The 23678-nt window shown below is 36.9% G+C and overlaps 2 protein-coding genes across 12 annotated transcripts in view; one reads left to right on the top strand and one right to left on the bottom strand.

The window, feature by feature from the left end:
- The window catches only part of UBE2Q2 (ubiquitin conjugating enzyme E2 Q2), a 369008-nt gene that overhangs the window by 169429 nt on the left and 175901 nt on the right, over nt 1-23678 (bottom strand). The window lies entirely within an intron of this gene.
- The window catches only part of NRG4 (neuregulin 4), a 134248-nt gene that overhangs the window by 39976 nt on the left and 70594 nt on the right, over nt 1-23678 (top strand). For 6 of the 11 annotated variants that reach the window (XM_049706625.1, XM_049706623.1, XM_049706627.1 and 3 more), the window contains exons 4-6: nt 4734-4886; nt 8879-8944; nt 10925-11018. In XM_049706625.1, the coding sequence (XP_049562582.1) occupies nt 8935-8944; nt 10925-11018 (104 nt within the window). In that variant the 5' untranslated portion in view covers nt 4734-4886; nt 8879-8934. The remainder of the gene's footprint in view (nt 1-4733; nt 4887-8878; nt 8945-10924; nt 11019-23678) is intronic. The other 5 variants (XM_033440150.2, XM_049706626.1, XM_033440149.2 and 2 more) reach the window with 1 other exon arrangement.

Raw genomic sequence — 23678 nt, 5'->3', positions numbered from 1 at the left:
AAAAGCTTTGAAGTTTCATTAGGTCCCATTTGTTTATTTTTGTCTTTATTTCCATTTCTCTAGGAGGTGGGTCAAAAAGGATCTTGCTGTGATTTATGTCATAGAGTGTTCTGCCTATGTTTGATTCTAAGAGTTTTAGACTGTCTGGCCTTACATTTAGGTCTTTAATCCATTTTGAGTTTATTTTTGTGTATGGTGTTAGGGAGTGTTCTAATTTCATTCTTTTACATGTAGCTGTCCAGTTTTTCCAGCATTATTCATTGAAGAGGCTGTCTTTTCTCCATTATATGTTCTTGCCTCCTTTGTTGTAAATTAGGTGCCCATATGTGTGTGGGTTTATCTCTGGGCATTCTATCCTGTACCTTTGATCTATATTTCTGTTTTTGTGCCAGTACCATACTGTCTTGATTAGTGTAGCTTTGTAGAATAGTTGGAACTCCAGGAGCCTGATTCCTCTAGCTCCATTTTTCTTGCTCAAGATTGCTTTGGCTATTTGGGGTCTTTTGTTGTTTCCATACAAATTGTGAAATTTTTTGTTCTAGTTCCGTGAAAAATGCCAGTGGTAGTTTGATAGGGATTGCATTGAATCTGTAGATTGCTTTGGGTAGTATAGTCATTTTCACAATGTTGATTCTTCCAATCCAAGAACATGGTATATCTCTCCATCTGTTTGTATCATCTTTAATTTCTTTCATCAGTGTCTTATAGTTTTCTGCATACAGATCTTTTGTCTCCTTAGGTAGGTTTATTTGTAGATATTTTATTCTTCTTGTTGCAATGGTAAATGAGAGTGTTTCCTTAATTTCTCTTTCAGATTTTTCATCAGTAGTGTATAGGAATTCAAGAGACTTCTGTGCATTAAATTTGTATCCAGCTACTTTACCAGATTCATTGATTAGCTGTGTAGTTTTCTGGTAACATCTCTAGAATTCTGTATGTGTAGTATCATGTCATCTACAAACAATGACAGCTTTACTTCTTTTCTGATTTGGATTCATTTTATTACTTTTTCTTCTCTGATTGCTGTGGCTAAAACTTCCAAAACTATGTTGAATAATAGTGGTGAGAGTGGACAACCTTGTCTTGTTCTTGATCTTAGAGGAAATGGTTTCAGTTTTTCACCATTGAGAATGATGTTGGCTGTGTGTTTGTCATATACGGCCTTTATTATGTTGAGGTAAGTTCCCTCTGTGCCTACTTTCTAGAGGGTTTTTATCATAAATCGGTGTTGAATTTTGTCGAAAAGCTTTTTCTGCATCTGTTGAGATGATCATATGGTTTTTCTCCTAGAAACAAATGACAATGGAAACACAACGACCCAAAACCTATGGGATGTGGCAAAAGCAGTTCTAAGACGGAAGTTTCTAGCAATACAAATTTTTTTGATTTCCTCTTTGATTTCTACAGTGATCACTTGGTTATTAAGTAGTGTATTGTTTAGCCTCCATGTGTTTGTTTTTTGGTTTTTGGGTTTTTTTGCTGTATGAGGGCCTCTCACTGTTGTGGCCTCTCCTGTTGCGGAGCACAGGCTCCGGACACACAGGCTCAGCGGCCATGGCTCACGGGCCCAGCCTCTCTGCGGCATGTGGGATCTTCCCTGACCGGGGCACGAATCCATGTCCCCTGCATCGGCAGGCGGACTCTCAACCACTGCGCCATAGGGAAGCCCCATGTGTTTGTATTTTTTACAGATTTTTTCCTGTAATTGGTATCTAGTCTCATAGCGTTGTGGTCAGAAAAGATACTTGATACGATTTCAGTTTTCTTAAATTTACGAAGGCTTGATCTGTGACCCAAGATATGATGTATCCTGGAGAATGTTCCATGAGCAGTTGAGAAGAAAGTGTAATCTGCTGTTTTTGGATGGAATGTACTGTAAATATCAATTAAGTCCATCTTGTTTAATGTATCTTTTAAAGCTTGTGTTTCCTCATTTATTTTCATTTTGGATGATCTCTCCATTGATGAAAGTGGGGTGTTAAAGTCCCCTACTATGATTGTGTTACTGTCGATTTCCCCTTTTATGGCTGTTAGCATTTGCCTTATGTATTGAGGTGTTCCTATGTTGGGTGCGTAAATATTTACAATTGTTATATCTTCTTCTTGGTTTGATCTCTTGATCATTATGTAGTGTCCTTCTTTGTCTCTTATAATAGTCTTTATTTTAAAGTCTATTTTGTCTGATATGAGAATTGCTACTGCAGCTTTGTTTTGATTTCCATTTGCATGGAATATCTTTTTCCATCCGCTCACTTTCAGTCTGTTATGTGTCACTAGGTCTGAAGTGGATCTCTTGTAGACAGCATATATACGGGTCTTGTTTTTGTATCCATTCAGCCAGTCTATGCCTTTTGGTTGCAGCATTTAATCCATTTACATTTAAGGTGGTTATCAATATGTATGTTCCTGTTACCATTTTGTTAATTGTTTTGGGTTTGTCATTTTAGGTCTTTTCCTTCTCTTGTGTTTCCTGCCTAGAGAAGTTCCTTTAGCATTTGTTGTAAAGCTGGTTTGTTGGTGCTGAATTCTCTTAGCTTTTGCTTGTCTTTAAAGGTTTTAATTTCTCTGTCCAATCTGAATGAGCTCCTTGCTGGGTAGAGTAATCTTGGTTGTAGGTTTTTCCCTTTCGTCACTTTAAATATGTCCTGCCACTCCCTTCTGGCTTGCAGAGTGTCTGCCGAAATATCAGCTGTTAACCTTATGGGGATTCCCTTGTGTGTTATTTGTTGTTTTTCCCTTGCTGCTTTTAATATGTTTTCTTTGTATTTAATTTTTGATAGTTTGATTAATATGTATCTTGGCATGTTTGTCCTTGGATTTATCCTGTATGGGACTCTGTGCTTCCTGGACTTGATTGACTATTTCCTTTCCCATATTAGGGAAGTTTTCAACTATAATTTCTTCAAATATTTTCTCAGTCCGATTCTTTTTCTCTTCTTCTTCTGGGACCCCTATAATTCGAATGTTGGTGCGTTTAATGTTTTCCCAGAGGTCTCTGAGACTTTTCTCAATTCTTTTCATTCTTTTTTCTTTATTCTGCTCTGTGGTACTTATTTCCACTATTTTATTTTCCAGGTCATTTATCCGTTCTTCTGCCTAAGTTATTCTGCTCTTGATTCCTTCTAGAGAATTTTTAATTTCATTTATTGTGTTGCTCTTCATTGTTCGTTTGCCGTTTAGTTCTTCTGGGTCCTTGTTAAACGTTTCTTGTATTTTCTCCATTTTATTTCCAAGATTTTGGATCATCTTTACTATCATTACTCTGAATTCTTTTTCAGGTAGACTGCCTATTTCCTCCTCATTTATTTGGTGTGGTGGGTTTTTACCTGCTCCTTCATCTGCTGTGTGTTTCTCTGTCTTCTCATTTTGCTTAACTTTCTGAGTTTGGGATCTCCTTTTTGCAGGCTGCAGGATCATAGTTCCCATTGTTTTTGGTGTCTGCCTACAGTGGCTAAGGTTCGTTCAGTGTGTTGTGTAGGCTTCCTGGTGGAGGGGACTGGTGCCTGTGTTCTGGTGGATGAGGCTGGCTGGATCTTGTCTTTCTGGTGGGCAGGACCATGTCCGGTGGTGTGTTTTGTGGTGTCTGTGACCTTATTATGATACTAGGCATCCTCTTTGCTAATGGGTGGGGTTGTGTTTCTGTCTTGCTAGTTGTTTGGCATAGGGTGTCCAGCACTGTAGCTTGCTGGTCATTGAGTGGAGCTGGGTCTTAACATTGAGATGTAGCTATCTGGGACAGCTTTCACTGTTTGATATTACGTGGAGCCGGCAGGTCTCTTGTAGACCAATGTCCTGAACTTGGCTCTCCCACCTCAGAGGCACAGGCCTGATACCTGGCCAGAGCACCAGGACCCTGTCAGCCACACAGCTCAGAAGAAAAGGGGAAAGAAAAGGAAGAAAGAAAAATAAAATAAAAATAAGGTTATTAAAAAAAATCGTTAAAAGTAAAAAAAATTAAAAAGTAATTTAAAAAAAAAAGAAAGAAGAGAGCAACCAAACCAAAAAACAAATCCACCAATGATAACAAGCACTAAAAACTATACCAAAAAAAAAAGGACAGACAGAAATCTAGGACAAATGGTAAAAGCAAAGCTATACAGACAAAATCACACACAGTCCGCCACCTCAGTTTTGGGATGATTCGTTGTCTGTTCAGGTATTCCAGAGATGCAGGGTACAGGAAGTTGATTGTGGAGATTTAATCCCCTGCTCCTGAGGCTGCTGGGAGAAATTTCCCTTTCTCTTCTTTGTTCGCACAGCTCCTGGGGTTCAGTTTTGGATTTGGCCCCGCCTCTGCGCGTAGGTTGCCTGAGGGCATCTGTTCTTCACTCAGACAGGATGGGGTTAAAGTAGCAGCTGATTAGGGGGCTCTGGCTCACTCAAGCCGGGGTGGAGGGAGGAGTATGGAGTGCGAGGTCAGCCTGCCGCGGCAGAGGCCAGTGTGACATTGCACCAGCCTGAGGCATGCCATGTTCTCCCAGGGAAGTAGTCCCTGGATCACAGGACCCTGGCAGTGGTGGGCTGCACAGGCTCCCGGGAGGGGAGGTGTGGACAGTGACCTGTGATTGCACACAGGCTTCTTGGTTGCTGCAGCAGCAGCCTTAGCATTTCATGCCTGTCTCTGGTGTCCACACTAATAACCGTGGCTCACGACCATCTCTGAAGCTCGTTTAGGCAGTGCTCTGAATCCCCTCTCCTTGCGCACACTGAAACAATGGTCTCTTGCCTCTTAGGCAGTTCCAGACTTTTTCCCGGACTCCCTCCCGGCTAGCTGTGGTGCACTAGCCCCCTTCAGGCTGTGTTCATGCACCCAACCCCAGTCCTTTCCCTGGGATCTGAACTCCGAAGCCGAAGCCTCAGCTCCCAGCCCTGACCCGTCCCGGCAGGTGAGCAGACAAGCCTCTCAGGCTGGTGATTGCTGGTCGGCACCGATCCTCTGTGCGGGAATCTCTCTGCTTTGCCCTCTGCACCCCTGTTGCTGCGCTCTCCTCTGTGGCTCCAAAGCTTCCCCCCCACCAATCCCCATCTCTGCCAGTGTAGGGGCTTCCTAGTGAGTGGAAACTTTTCCTCCTTCACAGCTCCCTCCCAGAGGTACAGGTCCCGTCCCTATTCTTTTGTCTCTGTTTTTTCTTTTTTCTTTTGCCCTACCCAGGTACGTGGGGAGTTTCTTGCCTTTTGGGAAATCTGAAGTCTTCTGCCAGCATTCAGTAGGTGTTCTGTAGGAGTTGTTCCACATGTAGATGTATTTCTGATGTATTTGTGGGGAGGAAGGTGATCTACACATCTTACTCCTCCGCCATCTTGAAGGTCTCCCCCCACTTAGCATGTTTTTGAAGTTAATTCGTGTTGTAACATGTACCAATACTTCATTCCTTTTTACTGCTGAGTTGTATTCCATTGTATGGTTGTACCACATTTTGTTTAGCTATACATCAGTTGATGGACATTTGAGTTGTTTTCTAGCTTGGGGCATTATGTATAATGTTCTAAGCATTACACTCCTATCTTTGTGTGGACCCATATTTCTATATCTCTTGGATACATTTATGGCTAATTTATGTTTAACTTTTTAAGAAACTTTCAGATTATTTTGCAAAGTGACTGTACCATTTTAGTCCCACCAGCAATGTATGAGAGGTCTAGTTTCTCTTTGTTATTGTCTGTCATTTTTATTATAACCATTCTAGTAGGGTGTGAAATGGTATCTCATGGTGGGTTTAATATACATTTCCCTAATGGATACTTGAAAGTTAGCCTTGATTTTTCTTTCTTTTGTACCCTGCTCTCCCATTCTGTGGGTGTACCTATTAAGTATATCTTTAGTTCTCTCCTTTATCCTCATTCCCATTGCTTTATTTCTTCACTATTCTTGATAATTAAAATGTCCTCCAAATAGTTTTCTCTGATACCAGTTCCTCGGCTGGTTGCAATCTATTTTCCACACGACTATCAAAATGAATTTTCTAAAATGTAGATGTGATCATGCCACTTCTTTGCTAAAAACCTTTCGAAGTATCCCTATTGCCTTTCAGATAGAGTCACTATTTGAACCCTGGTTATTTTACAAGATCTATTCTTACCACTCCTTCCCCCACCATCCTATCCTCTTATGAACTCACGTACACTCCACACACATACTCTGCACACATCCTGACCTGTAATCTACCTGCAGTTATCTGAATACATTAGGATTTTATTTCTTCTGTGCCTTTGAACATGCTGTCACCTCTGTCTAGAATGTTCATCCATCTCTGTTTACAAACTCTTACTCATTCTTCAAGGCTCAGCACAAATAAAACTCCCTCTTGGAATCTTTCTCTGATTCTCCTTAAGCTTTGTTTTTGTGTGTTATTATAGTGACATAAATAGGTGTCTTTGAGACTATATTTGGTTGAATTGCATGAAATTATCATTTTAAGCCCAATTATCATTTTAAGCCAAAATATGGTTTAAATGTCAGCCTACAACATTTTTGTAGTTACCTGTTTTTGTTCATGTGTCTATCATTTGTTAACAATAGCAGGCCACTTACAACATATTTGTTAATAGATGCATGAACAAATTATTCTTAAAGACCATGGCTTTTATTTAGAGTGAAAAGTCAACTTGAAAAACATTAGGTCTTCTTTAGAATCATGTAGCCTCAAAGGTGAAGTTTATTTGTATTGTGTGAAAAATTATTAATACCAAACCAACTGCCATGGTATGTCTCCTAATAAATACATCTTTAATATCCTGAATGAAGTCACAGATTATTATCTCTTACATACAATTTAGTAGTCATTTTCATGTTAGTGGACAGCATCATAGTTCCATAGTTCAAATCACATAATAAAGGTTACTGATTTTTCATAAAAATACCATTTTAAAATCGAAACACTGTAAGCTAACAAAATTTTATATATGTGTGTGTGTATATATGTGTGTGTGTATGTATAAGATTGTAACTATGTAAAAATTGCCTTTGAATGTGGAAGATAATAGTAATGAAAAGAATTGTTCTCAGAATATGAATTATATGAGATTATTTTAATATTTTCTTAAAAGAGCAAATGTATTCGTTTCCATGTTTTACATCAAACAAGGAGTCATGTCTGAATTGTGGTTTTAGAAAAGATAACCATCTGAATGGTTGGCATACTTTAGGTAATTACGTGCTGAAGAACCCCCACTTCATTTTAAACAAAATTATAGTTTTTGTCAATATTTTAAGTTATTTATGATTTTTAAACCTCATAGCTTCCCTTAATGCATGTATTACAGCTTTGTTATAGTTTGCAGATGGTTATATTGCCATCAGTATTAGTCATGTTCAGTGATTATATTTACTTCATATTGCACATGGCATTGTACACGTGTGTATTATAAATATTACCTTCTTTCAGTTTTATAAGCACTTCAAATCACCATTTGTATAAATGTTACGCGTTTTGTAAGGAAATTCCTTTTTTAAAAAAACCCCAGGGAACACTTGTCCACTAAATCCATATTCAAATTCCTTTTCTTCACAAAGTTGTACAACACTTTGGAATTATTCAGACATGCAGAGATAAGTTAGCAGTCTAAAGAATGTGGTTTACTTTATAAGTTAAAGAATTGGACAGTGATTTGAGAGCTCAGCTTTTAGTACAACTTCTTTTCTAAATAAAATTCTGCTCCATTTGCAACTCTGAACATGTGGACTGAAAGGGGTGGTTCCCTTGGCTGGAGCCTGACCTCTGTGCACACCTTGGTCTTTGTCTCCACTGCGCCCACACTGCACACTGCAGCCATATAAATCAGATTTTTGACGTGTTACAAAGGGCAAGGCACAGCTGCTGCAGACTGCATTGTTCAAAAACTTTTGAAGCGCTGCATATCCAACAAAATTTATTGTTTGTATGAATGTGAGTTTTTACTGAGGTAAGCCTTGTTTCTTTAGAAAAAGAAACTCATATGATGAGACAGTGATTATTTCAAATTAAATAGGTTTAACTTCTGTCTTTCTTTCTCTCATTGCTTGTCTGTTTAAGAAAGAGTGACTGGCTTTGAGAGAAGGCCTTGATTATTACACCTGTGTTAATAGGAAGTTGTTGATTGAGATTTCTGTTACAAAGTCTTTCTGCTTAAGTCAGGAGTGAGTCTCTTTTATAAAAAGAAATTGAGAGCATGTAATCATAATGTAAGTATAAATCTGTCATCTTTTCAACTGTATTTTGTAATTCCTTTGTTTCTGTTATAGCAGATAACTTCATATATAGCTACTTTGCTTTGCTAGATGCCAGATATTTTTTAAAAGGCATTTGTATATTGGTAAATGTAGTGCAATCTACAGTAAATTTGAAAGTACTTTTATAAAATTTTTAAAGTTTCAATAGAAATGCAGACCTTTTAAATGCAGTTCGTTTTTTCTATAGTGTGTTTTTTGGCCATTTTTAATAAACTGAAAAATAGAAAGTTGTTCTGTTAAAGTCAAATTAGAAATAGGCTTTATGAAAAAGTTGAAAAGTCAATTCAGGTTATTCAGTTTCACTTACCGACTCATATCTTTCATATATAATCTCATATAGTATACTACTAATTTAACAATGTTTATTAAAACTCAAACATTAGACGTTTCTTCAAAGAGAGATTTAAGAGTACATTATATTATTTAGGCAATGATTTGTATCTGGTGCATTTATACTGCTTGTTGATCTTTTAGTTTTATCTGTTCAGATTTTTTTTATTGATATGTGATAAGTATCTAAAAAAATAGATGCTCTAACCAAAGAATTTTGTCCCTAGCCTTTAAATGTCTTAATTATTTTCATTGTTTAAAAGAATATTACTGTTACAATATTTGACATTTTATAATGCTCTCAAAAGAAGATAATTTTTCCTAAATTGTTAATTTTAGGTGCTGTTTTTCAACCCTAAACTTTTGACCAAGAATGAAACTATTTAAAAATTAAGATGCCAACAGGTAATTTCTTGTAAGTTTATACTTTTGTCAATGTGTGTCACATAGAAATAGAACCAAACAACAAATGTATAGACTATATTTTTCCCCATCTAAAATTGTCCTAGAAATATGGAATACCTTGGTTTTGAAAGACCTTCCTTTATAACATGAAACTATTTTATTTTAGACCTATATTTTATCACTTTTATCACTTTTTACAAGCTGACAAATTCTGGCTTACTCTAAATCTGATAACAACTTTACAAATAAGTAAATGAAATCAGAATAAAAATAGATTCAGAGATAGTGATTCAGGTTAGATGAGTATTCTTTACTGATAAAATAGCAAGTGCTGAGTCATGACTGGTTGTAATCTTATTAAAAACAAGGACATTAATTTCAGCCACAGGAAGCATTCTGTGATGAAGTTGACACTCCACCCTCAATGGAGAAACCCTATGTGATGACTTCCATGATTCTAGCATAATGTAATGTCAACTGGGATTTTATTTGTTAGCCAAATTATCCCTGAAGAGTTGTAAGAATTATCTTATTAAAAGTTGTTTGGTTGTAAAGAAGCATGACATTGTGTAAAAAAGAAAAAATCTAAAAGATTAGTTCTGGTTGGTTTACTTTCTTCTTTTCCACTTAAATTCTTTATAGTTCTGTTTTCCTCTTTACATTTTTATACTTTTATAATTGTAATGTGATGGTGAAACAGAATCTTCTCAATTCTAAAGTAAAAGGAAAGTTTTAAAATTTCAAATTCTGATAGTGAAGACATCTGGTTCTACAGCAGTTATATCTTAAGGGTATTGATATCTTAGTGGCAAATAAATGCTAGATAACTTTTTAAAATTAGTATGCTATTTTTTTAAATGCTAAATTGGAATAATGCCATTTTCTTCTTCACAATAGATTCTATGTCACTTTCTGGACAGAACCAATCAGGAACCAACAATGTGCGATTTTAAAGCAATGTGATTCCCCCTTCAGGACCAAAAGATAAATCATTCAGCAATTTGCTTTTCTAATCATAAATAGTAGTATACAGTAGTATAATGACTCAATGAATTCTACTATGTTATTTCTAAATTTTTCTGTCTGATGGTTTTGGTGGGATTTTTTTTTTTAATGGTGGAGGAGGAGGTAGAGGCTGGAAGGAAGGAGAGGTACCAAGAGAGAAAGGGAAGGCAAAGAGAGAAAGAACATAAAGGAAAGGTCAAAGATAAAGAAGGTCAAAGATAAAGATAAGATAGATAAAGATAGATAAGATAGATAGAGATAGATAAGATAGATAAAGATAAAGAAGGATAGAGAAAGAGGAGGAGAGAAAGGAAGCAAGAGAGAAATGGAGGTTTATTTTCTTAATATTCTGAAAATTTTTGCTATTTATCAGATGATGACTCAGGTTTTCAATAGTTACTAGTTATTACCTAAAATTCCCTTGCAAACCAAAACCTAATAAGATTATATTTTTGTTGTTTTGATGTTAAAATTGTCATATGTAGAAATATTTAAAGATGATTTTGGACATCAGAATTTATTTAATAATCTAATTTTTTTCCCACAACAATTTCAGACTTTAATGTATTTGAGACCTTAAAGGAAAGATAGGAATCTAAATATACACTTGGGACAGAAAAACTCTAAGCAAAGCTGCAGAATCTATGTACTAAATGAGAAAAGCCACTATTTATTTTAAGATCATAATGTCCTCCTTTTAATCTATTATAGAGATTCCCTATTTCTGTAATATAGCTTTTAACTCCATTATAATTAATGACCATATCTTCAAGACAGATTAATTTTTTTCCTCAAAGGGATAGAAGTCCCTGCTTATCAAATAAGGAATAAGATTAAGTCCTTCATTTTAAGAAACAATTCTTCATTCTAATTTTTAGAATTACTACTTCAGTATAAGATACTTGGTCCTTTTCCTTATTTTATTAGAAAAACTATAATTTGTTTTTCTCTATTTTATTTATGTATATGTTTTAGATCATGAAGAGCCCTGTGGTCCCAGTCATAGGTCATTTTGCCTGAATGGAGGGATTTGTTATGTGATACCTACTATTCCCAGCCCATTTTGTAGGTGAGTGAAATGGACTGGGGGAGAGGGTGACTTTATTTTTTATCATCTACTAACTTCTTTGAGAAGTGATAAATATTGAACAAAGAGTATAAGATGAAAAAGTGTGAGGAACAATCTTCATATTTATGTAGAACAAAATTATGGTTTTAAAATAAAAACAAAGCAAAGTGGCAAATCACAATCTCAAAAGTGTTTCTTTTGAAAATTGGTAGTGGTAGCTTCAAGCCTATTCAGATTTTTTAATCCATTTTAGTGAACTCTCTATGATTTTAGCAATTTAGGGAAGACAGTCTATCCTTATTACTGTCAAAACAGCTATAGAATTCACTAATGTAAGAAAAGCAACATGAGATATTTTGCTTTGATTTAGAATACATGATAACTGTGTTGGTACCAACACTTCATTTGATATATTAAAAAGAAAATGAAGAGTTAAGTTTTTCTAATGGTAGCAGCAAATTTTAAAAAGAAGGGTTGGGCTTCCCTGGTGGCGCAGTGGTTGAGAGTCCGCCTGCCTGTGCAGGGGACACGGGATCGTGCCCCGGTCCGGGAAGATCCCACATGCCGCAGAGCGGCTGGGCCCATGAGCCATGGCCGCTGAGCCTGTACGTCCGGAGCCTGTGCTCCGCAAGGGAAGAGGCCACAACAGTGAGAGGCCTGCATACTGCCAAAAAAAAAAAAAAAAAAAAAAAAAGAAGGGTATCTTAGCCATTATTGTTTTAAAATAATATTATTCACTTTGGGAGTATCGTTATAGCCAGTGATCAATAAAAGACTTGAAAATAGTACTTGTGTAGCTGGCTTCGTGTGAGTTTGGTTGAACAGGATTTAAGGGGGTTATAATAAACCTCTTTTAATATGTGAACGAAAAACAGCACTACCAATAATGTCCACAGATTTTAGCAGAGCTAACATCTAAAGATACTTTGTAGCATGTGCATCAATTACTCTGTTTTTGTTACTTAACTGAAATGTGAGAGGTATAGAATCTAGATTTAAGATCTTACTAAAGGATAGGAAAGTAAAATTCACAGGAAAAGTGAAAGATACTGGAATTTAGTGTGGAGGAGGAGAGGCAGAGAAATAACCTTATAATTATCTCAGGAAGTTTTTAGAAGTTTTCATGGAGGGAATAGTGAGTGACTGTTCTTAAAAATAGGCATTTTTTCCTCTCAGGTAAAAAAGGAAGGGGATAAAGGAACAAATTAGCAATTATTTCTTACCCACCAGGAGCTTCTACGTTATTTTACATTTTAAATCCATTTACTGAGATAATTTATGTATGACAAACTACATTCATATTTATTTATTTATTTATTTGTGGCTGCATTGGGTCTTTGTTGCTATGCACTGGCTGTCTCTAGTTCTGGCAAGCGGGGGCTACTCTTCGTTGCGGTGCGTGGGCTTCTCATTGCAGTGGCTTCTCTTGTTGCAGAGCACTGCCTCTACGTGCACGGGCTTCAGTAGTTGTGGCTCGTGGGCTCAGTAGTTGTGGCTCGCGGGCTCTAGAGCACAGGCTCAGTAGTTGTGGCGCACGGGCTTAGTTGCTCTGCAGCATGTGGGATCTTCCTGGACCAGGGCTCGAACCCATGTCCCCTGCATTGGCAGGGGATTCTTAACCACTGCGCCACCAGGGAAGTCCCTACGTTCATTTTAAGTGCATAATTGATGAATTTTGACAAATGTTTATACCTGTGAAACCACCACCACCACAAAATACAGAACATTTCCATTATCCCCCCAAATTTCTTTACTGACCGTATTCTTTATTTACATTTTCATGTTTCATTCTCAGAAAAACCTTAGAGAAAAGGGGGAGAGGAGACCTAAGGAAATAGAAAAATAAAGGGAAAATGAAAAATTAACTGACTTGCCAAAAGTCATACAACTAGGAAAAAATTAAAGAAATGGCCTATGAGTATAACTCCCAGGGTTCACTTAATCTTATGATATATTCATTCTGGATTCTTTATAAGGGGATATGGCATGTGGCATTCATAGAACAAAACCAAAATGCTTACCAGAAAAAATAAATTTAATAATTAAAAAAATAGTAACATTTTGTATCTTGATCTTGGTGTAGCTATATGGGTGAAAAGGCTATCCTTTCTCTGTTGAATTGCCTTTGCATCTTTGTCAAAAATTAACTGACCATATATGTGTGGGTCTACTTCTGGGCTATTCTAAATCACTGATCTGTATTTCTGTCTTTTACCAATAACAAATAGTCTCAATAACTGTAGCTTTATAATAAGTGAAGTCAGGCATTGTGAGTCCTTAACTTTGGTCTTCAGTTCATTGATCTTTAGCCTTCTTTTTAACAGACAGTATTTAATGTTAAAAATTTCCAAATACATTTTAACTCCTTCCTACAAATTTTATAGCCTGTTGTTCAGTACTAAGTTTAAAATTTTTCCATTATGATTTCTTCTTTAACGTATGGGTTTTTTTTTCGGTTATCCTTTAAGATTTATATCTAATTTAATTGCATTGTAGTCAGAGTATGTGTTCTGTTAAGCTGTATACTTAATACTTGTCTGTATCCTAAATAAATGTCTGTTATGCTGCAGTGAATAAGTTGAAAGAAAGAGTTCAGAGTACTGAAATTTGGAGAATCATTGTAATGGGAAGAAATCTAGGGTCTTAGTTCAGGCTACTATAGCAAAATATCATAGACTGGGTGGCTTATAAACAACAGAAATTTATTACTCACAGTTCTAAAGGCCAGAAGTCTGAGATTAGGGTGCCAGCCTGGTTGGGTTCTGGTGAGTGCCTGCTTCCTGGTTTGCAGATGTACCTGGGTAGAACTTTTGACTGGCAGATTTATTTTCTGGAAGAGCTAGTAAGGAGCCAGCTATCAGACTGCAGAGACAACATATGACAGAATGAGGAGTACCTTCTTCTAGATGTAAGCAAATTACAAACCACAGGCCAGATCGTTTTTGTATGACCCTCAAGCTAAGAGTATTTTTCTTGCTTTTTAAAGCGTTGTAAAAAACACATGCAAAAATACGGAAGATTATGCCATACATGGCAGGAAGAGAGAGCTTTCTAGAGCCTCTTTGGACTTTCTTTCAAACCAGCCTCCTCTCATTTTTCTTATCTACTTTCTTTATTTGGTGATTTAGCACAGTGATTTTCTTTTTTTAAGCTAATATTTTAAAGTTGAGGACTACATGACATCAGTTCGTTAGTGTTTGTTGAGATTTGCTCTGGAGCCTGGTTCATGTACAATATTTTAAATGGTCTGTGTCTCCTAGAGAAGAATGTATATTCTTTAATTGACAGATACAGGGTTTTATGTATGTACCTTAGATCAAGCTTGTTATAATGTGCAGTTCAAATCTTACATATCCTTACTAATTTTCAATCTTCTTGATTTATCAATAACTGAAGAGTTATGTCAAAATTTCTCACTGTTTTTGGATCTTTAATATCACAATTTCTGTTAATTTTTGCTGAAAATATTTTGAGGCAATGTTATTAAGCCTATATTCATTTAGAATTGTTATGTCTTCTGGTGAGGTATCCCTTTTTATCATGATACAGTGACCTTCTTTATCTCTAATGTTTTTTGCCTTAAAATCTATTTATCTGACATTAAGGTAGCTATACTAGCTTTCATTTTTCAGTATTTGACTAATACACTTTTTTCTTCCAATTTTTCAATGTGTGTCTGTAAATACATACAGTTAGTTGAACTTTACCTTTTCTGTCTTTATTGAAATGATTTTTATTTTTCCACCCTACATTCTATTTATTTTCATTGATATGTCTTGAAATTAATTTAGTTGTGTCTGTCTTCTTTTAATGAAAAGAATAGAAAAAATATTAGAATAAATAGTGCATAATGAGTGTATTATTTGTGAAAGTCGTGCTTCAGGTGTGTGTGTGTGCATGTGTTTGGAGTCATGTCTATTATTATTTTTTTGATTCAGTGGCTCAATATTTTTTTTTAATTGGAGTATAGTTGATTTACAATGTTGTATTACTTTCTGCTGTACAGCACAGTGAATCAGTTATACATATACATATATCCACTTATAGTATTTAGTAGAGTTCCCTGTGTTATACAGTAAGTCCTTATTAGTTATCTGTTTTATGTATAGTAGTGTGTATATGTCAATCCCAATCTCCCAATTTATCCCTCCTCCTCTTTCCCCCCTGGTAACCGTAAGATTGTTTTCTACATCTGTGACTCTATTTCTGTTTTGTAAATAAGTTCATTTGTACCAACATCTAATTATTTACAAAGTCCTGGATTAAATGGAATTTATCCTTACTTCTGTATCTCTTTGCTCTTTCCTTAGTATTGTTTCTCTCCTGAGGTATTGCAGTAGCCTTCTTTCTTCTATCCTAGTCTCATTCACAATACTGCTCTAGTTGTCTTTGTCTTTTCTGTTCACAAAATATTTCAAAGGATACACTGTATCTCCAAATTTCTTAGCCTGGCATTCAAAGCTTTTCATCATATTGGTCTGTTCTGTTGACATCCTCTCCTATAACTTCTTCACACATACCTTGAGTTCTAAACATCCTGAACAATGTGAAGGTTCCCAAAGATGCTAAGCCTGATTCCATGCTTTGGCATATGTCAGTTCGCCTGCCTGAAATGCCTTTCCTCCCTTGTCTTTGAAGAGAGCTAATTTATCACTTCTGTGGAGCCTTCTTTGTCTTAACCAGGCAGTTTCATGGGCTCTTTCTTTTGTACCCCATAATACCTTGTGCATTTCATGCATACCTTTATTATGCCACTGATTAATATCTTAACTGTTTATTTACTGCCTTCCTCAAAATTGTGAATGCCTTGAGGGCAGAGATTTGCCATCTTTCTGCTTTTTGTGCCTAGCAAAATAAATAAATGAATAAATAAGTATAATGAAGGAAGGAAAGGAACAAATTATACCTATGTATTGCTGCAAGTAATTACAGAAAACTCAAATTTTAAATTGTTTAGTAAAATGTACTGTGTTATATTAGCATTACAAGATGAGTATATAATTTTTATGCAGTGATTATGGGTGGGTTTTTTTACACCTTTTTTGTGGTTTTCAGTATATTTCATATAAAAAAGAAAATGAGGCAGTATGAATGGCAGTATAAATATATTTTACATACTATTTATTAACTGAAGTTGTGAATTTTCCTTTATGAAAGTATGATTCTTATTCACCATAACACTTAATTTAAAGGTTTAGGTGAATTCTAGTATTTTTTGAATTATTTTTTATTGTAGTAAAAGATAGATAACGTAAAACTTACCATTATGACCATTTTTAAGTGTATAGTTCAGTGACATTAAGTACATTCACATTGTTATGCAACCATCACCACTATCCATCTCCAGAACTTTTTCATCATATCCTAAATGGAAATTTGTACCCATTAAACAATAACCTCCCATTTCCCCTCTTTCCAGCGCTGGTAAGCATTGTTCGACTTTGTGGCTCTATGAATTTGACTATCCTAGGTTCCTCAAATAAGTGGAAACATAACAATACTTAGCTTGTATGTCTGTCTTATTTTAGCATAATGACTTCAGGGTTCTTCCATTATAGCATAGTGTAGAATTTCCTTCCTTTTTAAAGATTAATGATATTCCATTGTATGTATGTAACATATTTTGTTTATCCACTCATCCATTGGGGGACATTTGGGTTGTTTTTAGCCTCTTGGCTATTCTGAATAATGCTGCTATGAACACAGGTATACAAATATCTCTTCAAGACCCTGCTTTCAGTTCTTTTGAGTATATAACCAGGAGTGGGATTGTATGGTAATTCTATGTTTAATTTTTGAGGCACTGCCTTGCTGTTTTCTACAGTGGCTGCACCGTGTTACATTCCTACTAGCAATGCACAGAAGTTCCAATTTCTCCACATCTTTGTGAACACTTGTTATTTTCTGTTTTTTTGATAATAGCCTAATGGATGTGAAGCAGTATCTCATTGTGGTTTATTTTATTTTTTAAATTTTTGGCTGCGTTGGGTCTTCGTTGCTGCGCCCGAGCTGTCTCTAGTTGTGGCGAGCAGGGACTACTCTTTGTTGCAGTGTACAGACTTCTCATTGTGGTGGCTTCTCTTGTTGCAGAGCACGGGCTCTAGGCACGTGGGCCTCAGTAGTTGCAGCAGACGGGCTCAGTAGTTGTGGCTCGCGGGCTCTAGAGCACAGCCTAAGTAGTTGTGGCACATGGGCTTAGTTGATCCGCGGCATGTGGGATCTTCCCAGACCAGGGCTCAAACCCATGTCCCCTGCATTGGCAGGTGGATTCTTAACCACTGTGCCACCAGGGAAGCCCTCATAGCGGTTTTTGTTTTTTTTTTTACAACTTTATTGGAGTATAATTGCTTTACAATGGTGTGTTAGTTTCTGCTTCATAACAAAGTGAATCAGTTATACATATACATATGTTCCCATATCTCTTCCCTTTTGCGTCTCCCTCCCTCCCACCCTCCCTATCCCACCCCTCTAGGCGGTCACAAAGCACCGAGCTGATCTCCCTGTGCTATGCGGCTGCTTCCCACTAGCTATCTACCTTACGTTTGGTAGTGTATATATGTCCATGACACTCTCTCGCTTTGTCACAGCTTACCCTTTCCCCTCCCCATATCCTCAAGTCCACTCTCTAGTAGGTCTGTGTCTTTATTCCTGTCTTAACCCTAGGTTCTTCATGACATTTTTTTTTCTTCAATTCCCTATATATGTGTTACCATACGGTATTTCTCTTTCTCTTTCTGACTTACTTCACTCTGTATGACACACTCTAGGTCCATCCACCTCAATACAAATAGCTCAATTTCGTTACTTTTTATGGCTCAGTAATATTCCATTGTATATATGTGCCACATCTTCTTTATCCATTCATCCGTTGATGGACACTTAGGTTGTTTCCATCTCCAGGCTATTGTAAATATAGCTGCAATGAATATTTTGGTACTTGACTCTTTTTGAATTATGGTTTTCTCAGGGTATATGCCCAGTAGTGGGATTGCTGGGTCATATGATAGTTCTATTTGTAGTTTTTTAAGGAACCTCCATACTGTTCTCCATAGTGGCTGTACCAATTCACATTCCCACCAGCAGTGCAAGAGTATTCCCTTTTTTCCACACCCTCTCCAGCATTTATTGTTTCTAGATTTTTTGATGATGGCCATTCTGACTGGTGTGAGATGATATCTCATTGTAATTTTGATCTGCATTTCTCTAATGATTAATGATGTTGAGCATCCTTTCATGTGTTTGTTGGCAGTCTGTATATCTTCTTTGGAGAAATGTCTATTTAGGTCTTCTGCCCATTTTTGGATTGGGTTGTTTGTTTTTTGTTATTGAGCTGCATGAGCTGCTTATAAATTTTGGAGATTAATCCTTTGTCAGTTGCTTCATTTGCCAATATTTTCTCCCATTCTGAGGGCTGTCATTTGGTCTTGTTTATGGTTTCCTTTGCTGTGCAAAAGCTTTGAAGTTTCATTAGGTCCCATTTGTTTATTTTTGTTTTTATTTCCATTTCTCTAGGAGGTGGGTCAAAAAGGATCTTGCTGTGATTTATGTCATAGAATGTTCTGCCTATGTTTTCCTCTAAGAGTTTGATAGTTTCTGGCCTTACATTTAGGTCTTTAATCCATTTTGAGCTTATTTTTGTGTATGGTGTTAGGGAGTGATCTAATCTCATACTTTTACATGTACCTGTCCAGTTTTCCCAGCACCACTTATGGAAGAGGCTGTCCTTTCACCACTGTACATTCCTGCCTCCTTTATCAAAGATAAGGTGACCATATGTGCATGGGTTTGTCTCTGGGCTTTCTATCCTGTTCCATTGATCTATCTTTCTGTTTTTGTGCCAGTACCATACTGTCTTGATTACTGTAGCTTTGTAGTATAGTCTGAAGTCAGGAAGCCTGATTCCTCCAGCTCCGTTTTTCGTTCTCAAGCTTGCTTTGGCTATTCGGGGTCTTTTGTGTTTCCATACAAATTGTGAAATTTTTTGTTCTAGTTCTGTGAAAAATGCCAGTGGTAGTTTGATAGGGATTGCATTGAATCTGTAGATTGCTTTGGGTAGTAGAGTCATTTTCACAATGTTGATTCTTCCAATCCAAGAACATGATATATCTCTCCATCTATTTGTATCATCTTTAATTTCTTTCATCAGTGTCTTATAATTTTCTGCATACAGGTCTTTTGTCTCCTTAGGTACGTTTATTCCTAGATACTTTATTCTTTTTGTTGCAATGGTAAATGGGAGTGTTTTCGTGATTTCACTTTCAGATATTTCATCATTAGTGTATAGGAATGCCAGAGATTTCTGTGCATTAATTTTGTATTCTGCTACTTTACCAAATTCATTGATTAGCTCTAGCAGTTTTCTGGTAGCGTCTTTAGGATTCTCTATGTACAGTATCATGTCATCTGCAAACAGTGACAGCTTTACTTCTTCTTTTCCAATTTGGATTCCTTTTCTTCTCTGATTGCTGTGGCTAAAACTTCCAAAACTATGTTGAATAAGAGTGGTGAGAGTGGGCATCCTTGTCTTGTTCCTGATCTTAGTGGAAATGCTTTCAGTTTTTCACCATTGAGGACGATGTTGGCTGTGGCTTTTTCATATATGTCCTTTATTTTGTTGAGGAAAGTTCCCTCTGTGCCTCCTTTCTAGAGGGTTTTTATCATAAATGGGTGTTGAATTTTGTTGAAAGCTTTCTCTGCATCTATTGAGATGATCATATGGTTTTTCTCCTTCAATTTGTTAATATGGTGTATCACGTTGATTGATTTGCGTATATTGAAGAATCCTTGCATTCCTGGAATAAACCCCACTTGATCATGGTGTATGATCCTTTTACTGTGCTGTTGGATTCTGTTTGCTAGTATTTTGTTGAGGATTTTTGCATCTATGTTCATCAGTGATATTGGCCTGTAGTTTTCTTTCTTTGTGACATCCTTCTCTGGTTTTGGTATCAGAGTGATGGTGACCTCATAGAATGAGTTCGGGAATGTTCCTCCCTCTGCTATATTTTGGAAGAGTTTGATAAGGATAGGTGTTAGCTCTTCTCTAAATGTTTAATAGAATTCACCTGTGAAGCCATCTGCTCCTGGGCTTTTGTTTGTTGGAAAATTTTTAATCGCAGTTTTAATTTCAGTGCTTGTGATTGGTCTGTTCATATTTTCTATTTCTTCCTAATTCAGTCTTGGCAGGTTGTGCCTTTCTAAGAATTTGTCCATTTCTTCCAGGTTGTCCATTTTATTGGCATATAGTTGCTTGTAGTAATCTCTCATGATCTTTTGTATTTCTGCTGTGTCAGTTGTTACTTCTCCTTTTTCATTTCTAATTCTATTGATTTGAGTCTTCTCGCTTTTTTTCTTGATGAGTCTGGCTAATGGTTTAACAATTTTGTTTATCTTCTCAAAGAACCAGCTTGTAGTTTTATTGATCTTTGCTATCATTTCCTTCATTTCTTTTTCATTTATTTCTGATCTGATCTTTATGATTTCTTTCCTTCTGCTAACTTTGGGGTTTTTTTTGTTCTTCTTTCTCTAATCACTTTAGGTGCAAGGTTAGGTTGTTTATTCGAGATGTTTCCTGTTTCTTAAGGTAGGATTGTATTGCTATAAACTTCCCTATTAGAACTGCTTTTGCTGCATCCCATAGGTTTGGATCGTCGTGTCTCCATTGTCATTTGTTTCTAGATATTTTTTAATTTCCTCTTTGATTTCTTCAGTGATCACTTCATTATTAAGTAGTGTACTGTTTAGCCTCCATGTGTTTGTATTCCTTACAGATCTTTTCCTGTAATTGATATCTAGTCTCATAGCATTGTGGTTGGAAAAGATACTTGATACAATTTCAGTTTTCTTAAATTTACCAAGGCTTGATTTGTGACCCAAGATATGATCTATCCTAGAGAATGTTCCATGAGCACTTGAGAAAAATGTGTATTCTGTTTCTGGATGGAATGTCCTATAAATATCAATTAAGTCCATCTTGTTTAATGTATCCTTACAGATTGTGTGTCCTTATTTATTTTCATTTTGGATGATCTGTCCATTGATGAAAGTGGGGTGTTAAAGTTCCCTACTATGATTGTGTTACTGTTGATTTCCCCTTTTATGGCTGTTAGCATTTGCTTTATGTATTGAGGTGTTCCTATGTTGAGTGCATAAATATTTACAATTGTTATGTCTTCTTCTGGGATCAATCCCTTGATCATTATGTAGTGTCCTTCTTTGTCTCTTATAATAGTCTTTATTTTAAAGTCCATTTTGTCTGATATGAGTATTGCTACTCCAGCTTTCTTTTGGTTTCCATTTGCATGCAATATCTTTTTCCATCCCCTTACTTTCAGTCTGTATGTGTCTCTAGGTCTGAAGTGGGTCTCTTGTAGACATCATATATATGGGTCTTGTTTTTGTATCCATTTAGCCAGTCTGTTTCTTTTGGTGGGAGCGTTTAGTCCATTTACATTTAAGGTAATTATCGATATGTATGTTCCTATTCCCATTTTCTTGTTTTGTGTTCATTATTGTAGGTCTTTTCCTTGTCTTGTGTTTCTTGCCTAGAGAAGCTCCTTTAGCATTTGTTGTAAAGCTGGTTTGGTGGTGCTGAACTCTCTCAGCTTTTGCTTGTCTGTAAAGCTTTTAATTTCTCCATCAAATCTGAATGAAATCCTTGCTGGGTTGAGTAATCTTGGTTGCAGATTTTTCTCCTTCATCACTTTAAATATGTCCTGCCACTCCCTTCTGGCTTGCAGAATTTCTGCTGAAAGATCAGCTGTTAACCTTATGGGGATTCCCTTGTGTGTTATTTGTTTTTTTTCCCTTGCTGCTTTTAATATGTTTTCTTTGTATTTAATTTTTGACAGTTTGATTAATATGTGTCTTGGCGTATTTCTCCTTAGATTTATCCTGTATGGGACTCTCTGTGCTTCCTGGACTTGATTAACTATTTCCTTTCCCGTATTAGGGAAGTTTTCAACTATAATCTCTTCAAATATTTTCTCAGTCCCTTTCTTTTTCTCTTCTTCTTCTGGAACCCCTATAATTTGAATGTTGGTGTGTTTAATGTTGTCCCAGAGGTCTCTGAGGCTGTCCTCAGTTCTTTTCATTTGTTTTTCTTTATTCTGCTCTGCAGTAGTTATTTCCACTGTTTTATCTTCCAGGTCACTTATCCATTCTTCTGCCTCAGTTATGCTGCTATTGATCCTATCTAGAGTATTTTTAATTTCATTTATTGTGTTGTTCATTGTTGCTTGTTTCATCTTTAGTCCTTCTAGGTCCTTGTTAAATGTTTCTTGCATTTTGTCTATTCTATATCCAAGATTTTGGATCATCTTCACTATCATTATTCTGAATTCTTTTTCAGGTAGACTGCCTATTTCCTCTTCATTTGTTAGGTCTGGTGGGTTTTTATCTTGCTCCTTCATCTGCTGTGTGTTTTTCTGTCTTCTCATTTTGCTTATCTTACTGTGTTTGGGGGTCTCCTTTTTGCAGGCTGCAGGTTCGTAGTTCCTGTTGTTTTTGGTGTCTGTCCCCAGTGGCTAAAGTTGGTTCAGTGGGTTGTGTAGGCTTCCTGGTGGAGGGGACTAGTGCCTGTGTTCTGGTGGTTGAGGCTGGATCTTGTCCTTCTGGTGGGCAGGTCCACATCTGGTGGTGTGTTTTGGGGTGTCTGTGGACTTATGATTTTAGGCAGCCTCTCTGCTAATGGGAGGGGTTGTGTTCCTGTCTTGCTAGTTGTTTGGCATAGGGTGTCCAGCACTGTACCTTGCTGGCCGTTGAGTGAAGCTGGGTGCTGATGTTGAGATGGAGATCTCTGGGAGATTTTCGCCATTTGATATGTGGAGCTGGGAGGTCTCTTGTGTACCTGTGTCCTGAAGTTGGCTCTCCTACCTCAGAGGCACAGCACTGACTCCTGGCTGCAGCATCAAGAGCCTTTCATCCACACAGCTCAGAATAAAAGGGAGAAAAAGAAGAAAGAAAGAAAGAAAGAAAGAGAAAGGAAGGAAGGAGGGAAGGAAGGAAGGAAGGAAGAAAGAAGGAAAGAAAGGAGGGAGGGACGGGGGGAGGGAGGGAGGAAAGAAAAAAGATAAAATAAAATAAAGTAAGATAAAGTTATTATAATAAAAATAGTTATTAAGAAAAAGAATTTTTTTTTAAAGAAAAAACAAAACAAAACAAAAAAACGGACGGATAGAACCCTAGGACAAATGGTGGAAGCAAAGCTATACAGACTAAATCTCACACAGAAGCATACACATACACACTCACAAAAGAGGAAAAGGAGAAAAAATAATAAATCTTGCTCTCACAGTCCACATCCTCCATTTGGGATGATTCTTTGTCTATTCATGTATTCCCCAGATGCAGGGTACATCAAGTTGATTGTGGAGCTTTAATCTGCTGCTTCTGAGGCTGCTGGGAGAGATATCCCTTTTCTTCTTTGTTCTCACAGCTCCTGGGGCTCAGCTTTGGATTTGGCCCCGCCTCTGCGTGTCATGTAGGTCACCCGGAGGGCATCTGTTCTTCGCTCAGACAGGACAGGGTTAAAGGAGCAGCTGCTTCGGGGACTCTGGCTCACTCAGGCTGGGGGGAGGGAGGGGTACAGAGTGTGGGGCGAGCCTGCGGCAGTAGAGGCCAGCGTGACGTTGCGCCAGCCTGAGGCGCGCTGTGCGTTCT

The sequence above is a fragment of the Orcinus orca genome, chromosome 2 (genome assembly GCF_937001465.1).
Source record: "Orcinus orca chromosome 2, mOrcOrc1.1, whole genome shotgun sequence".
Classification (NCBI taxonomy): domain Eukaryota; kingdom Metazoa; phylum Chordata; class Mammalia; order Artiodactyla; family Delphinidae; genus Orcinus; species Orcinus orca.
Note: the sequence above shows the minus strand (reverse complement) of the source record. Positions and strands in the feature narration are given on the sequence as shown.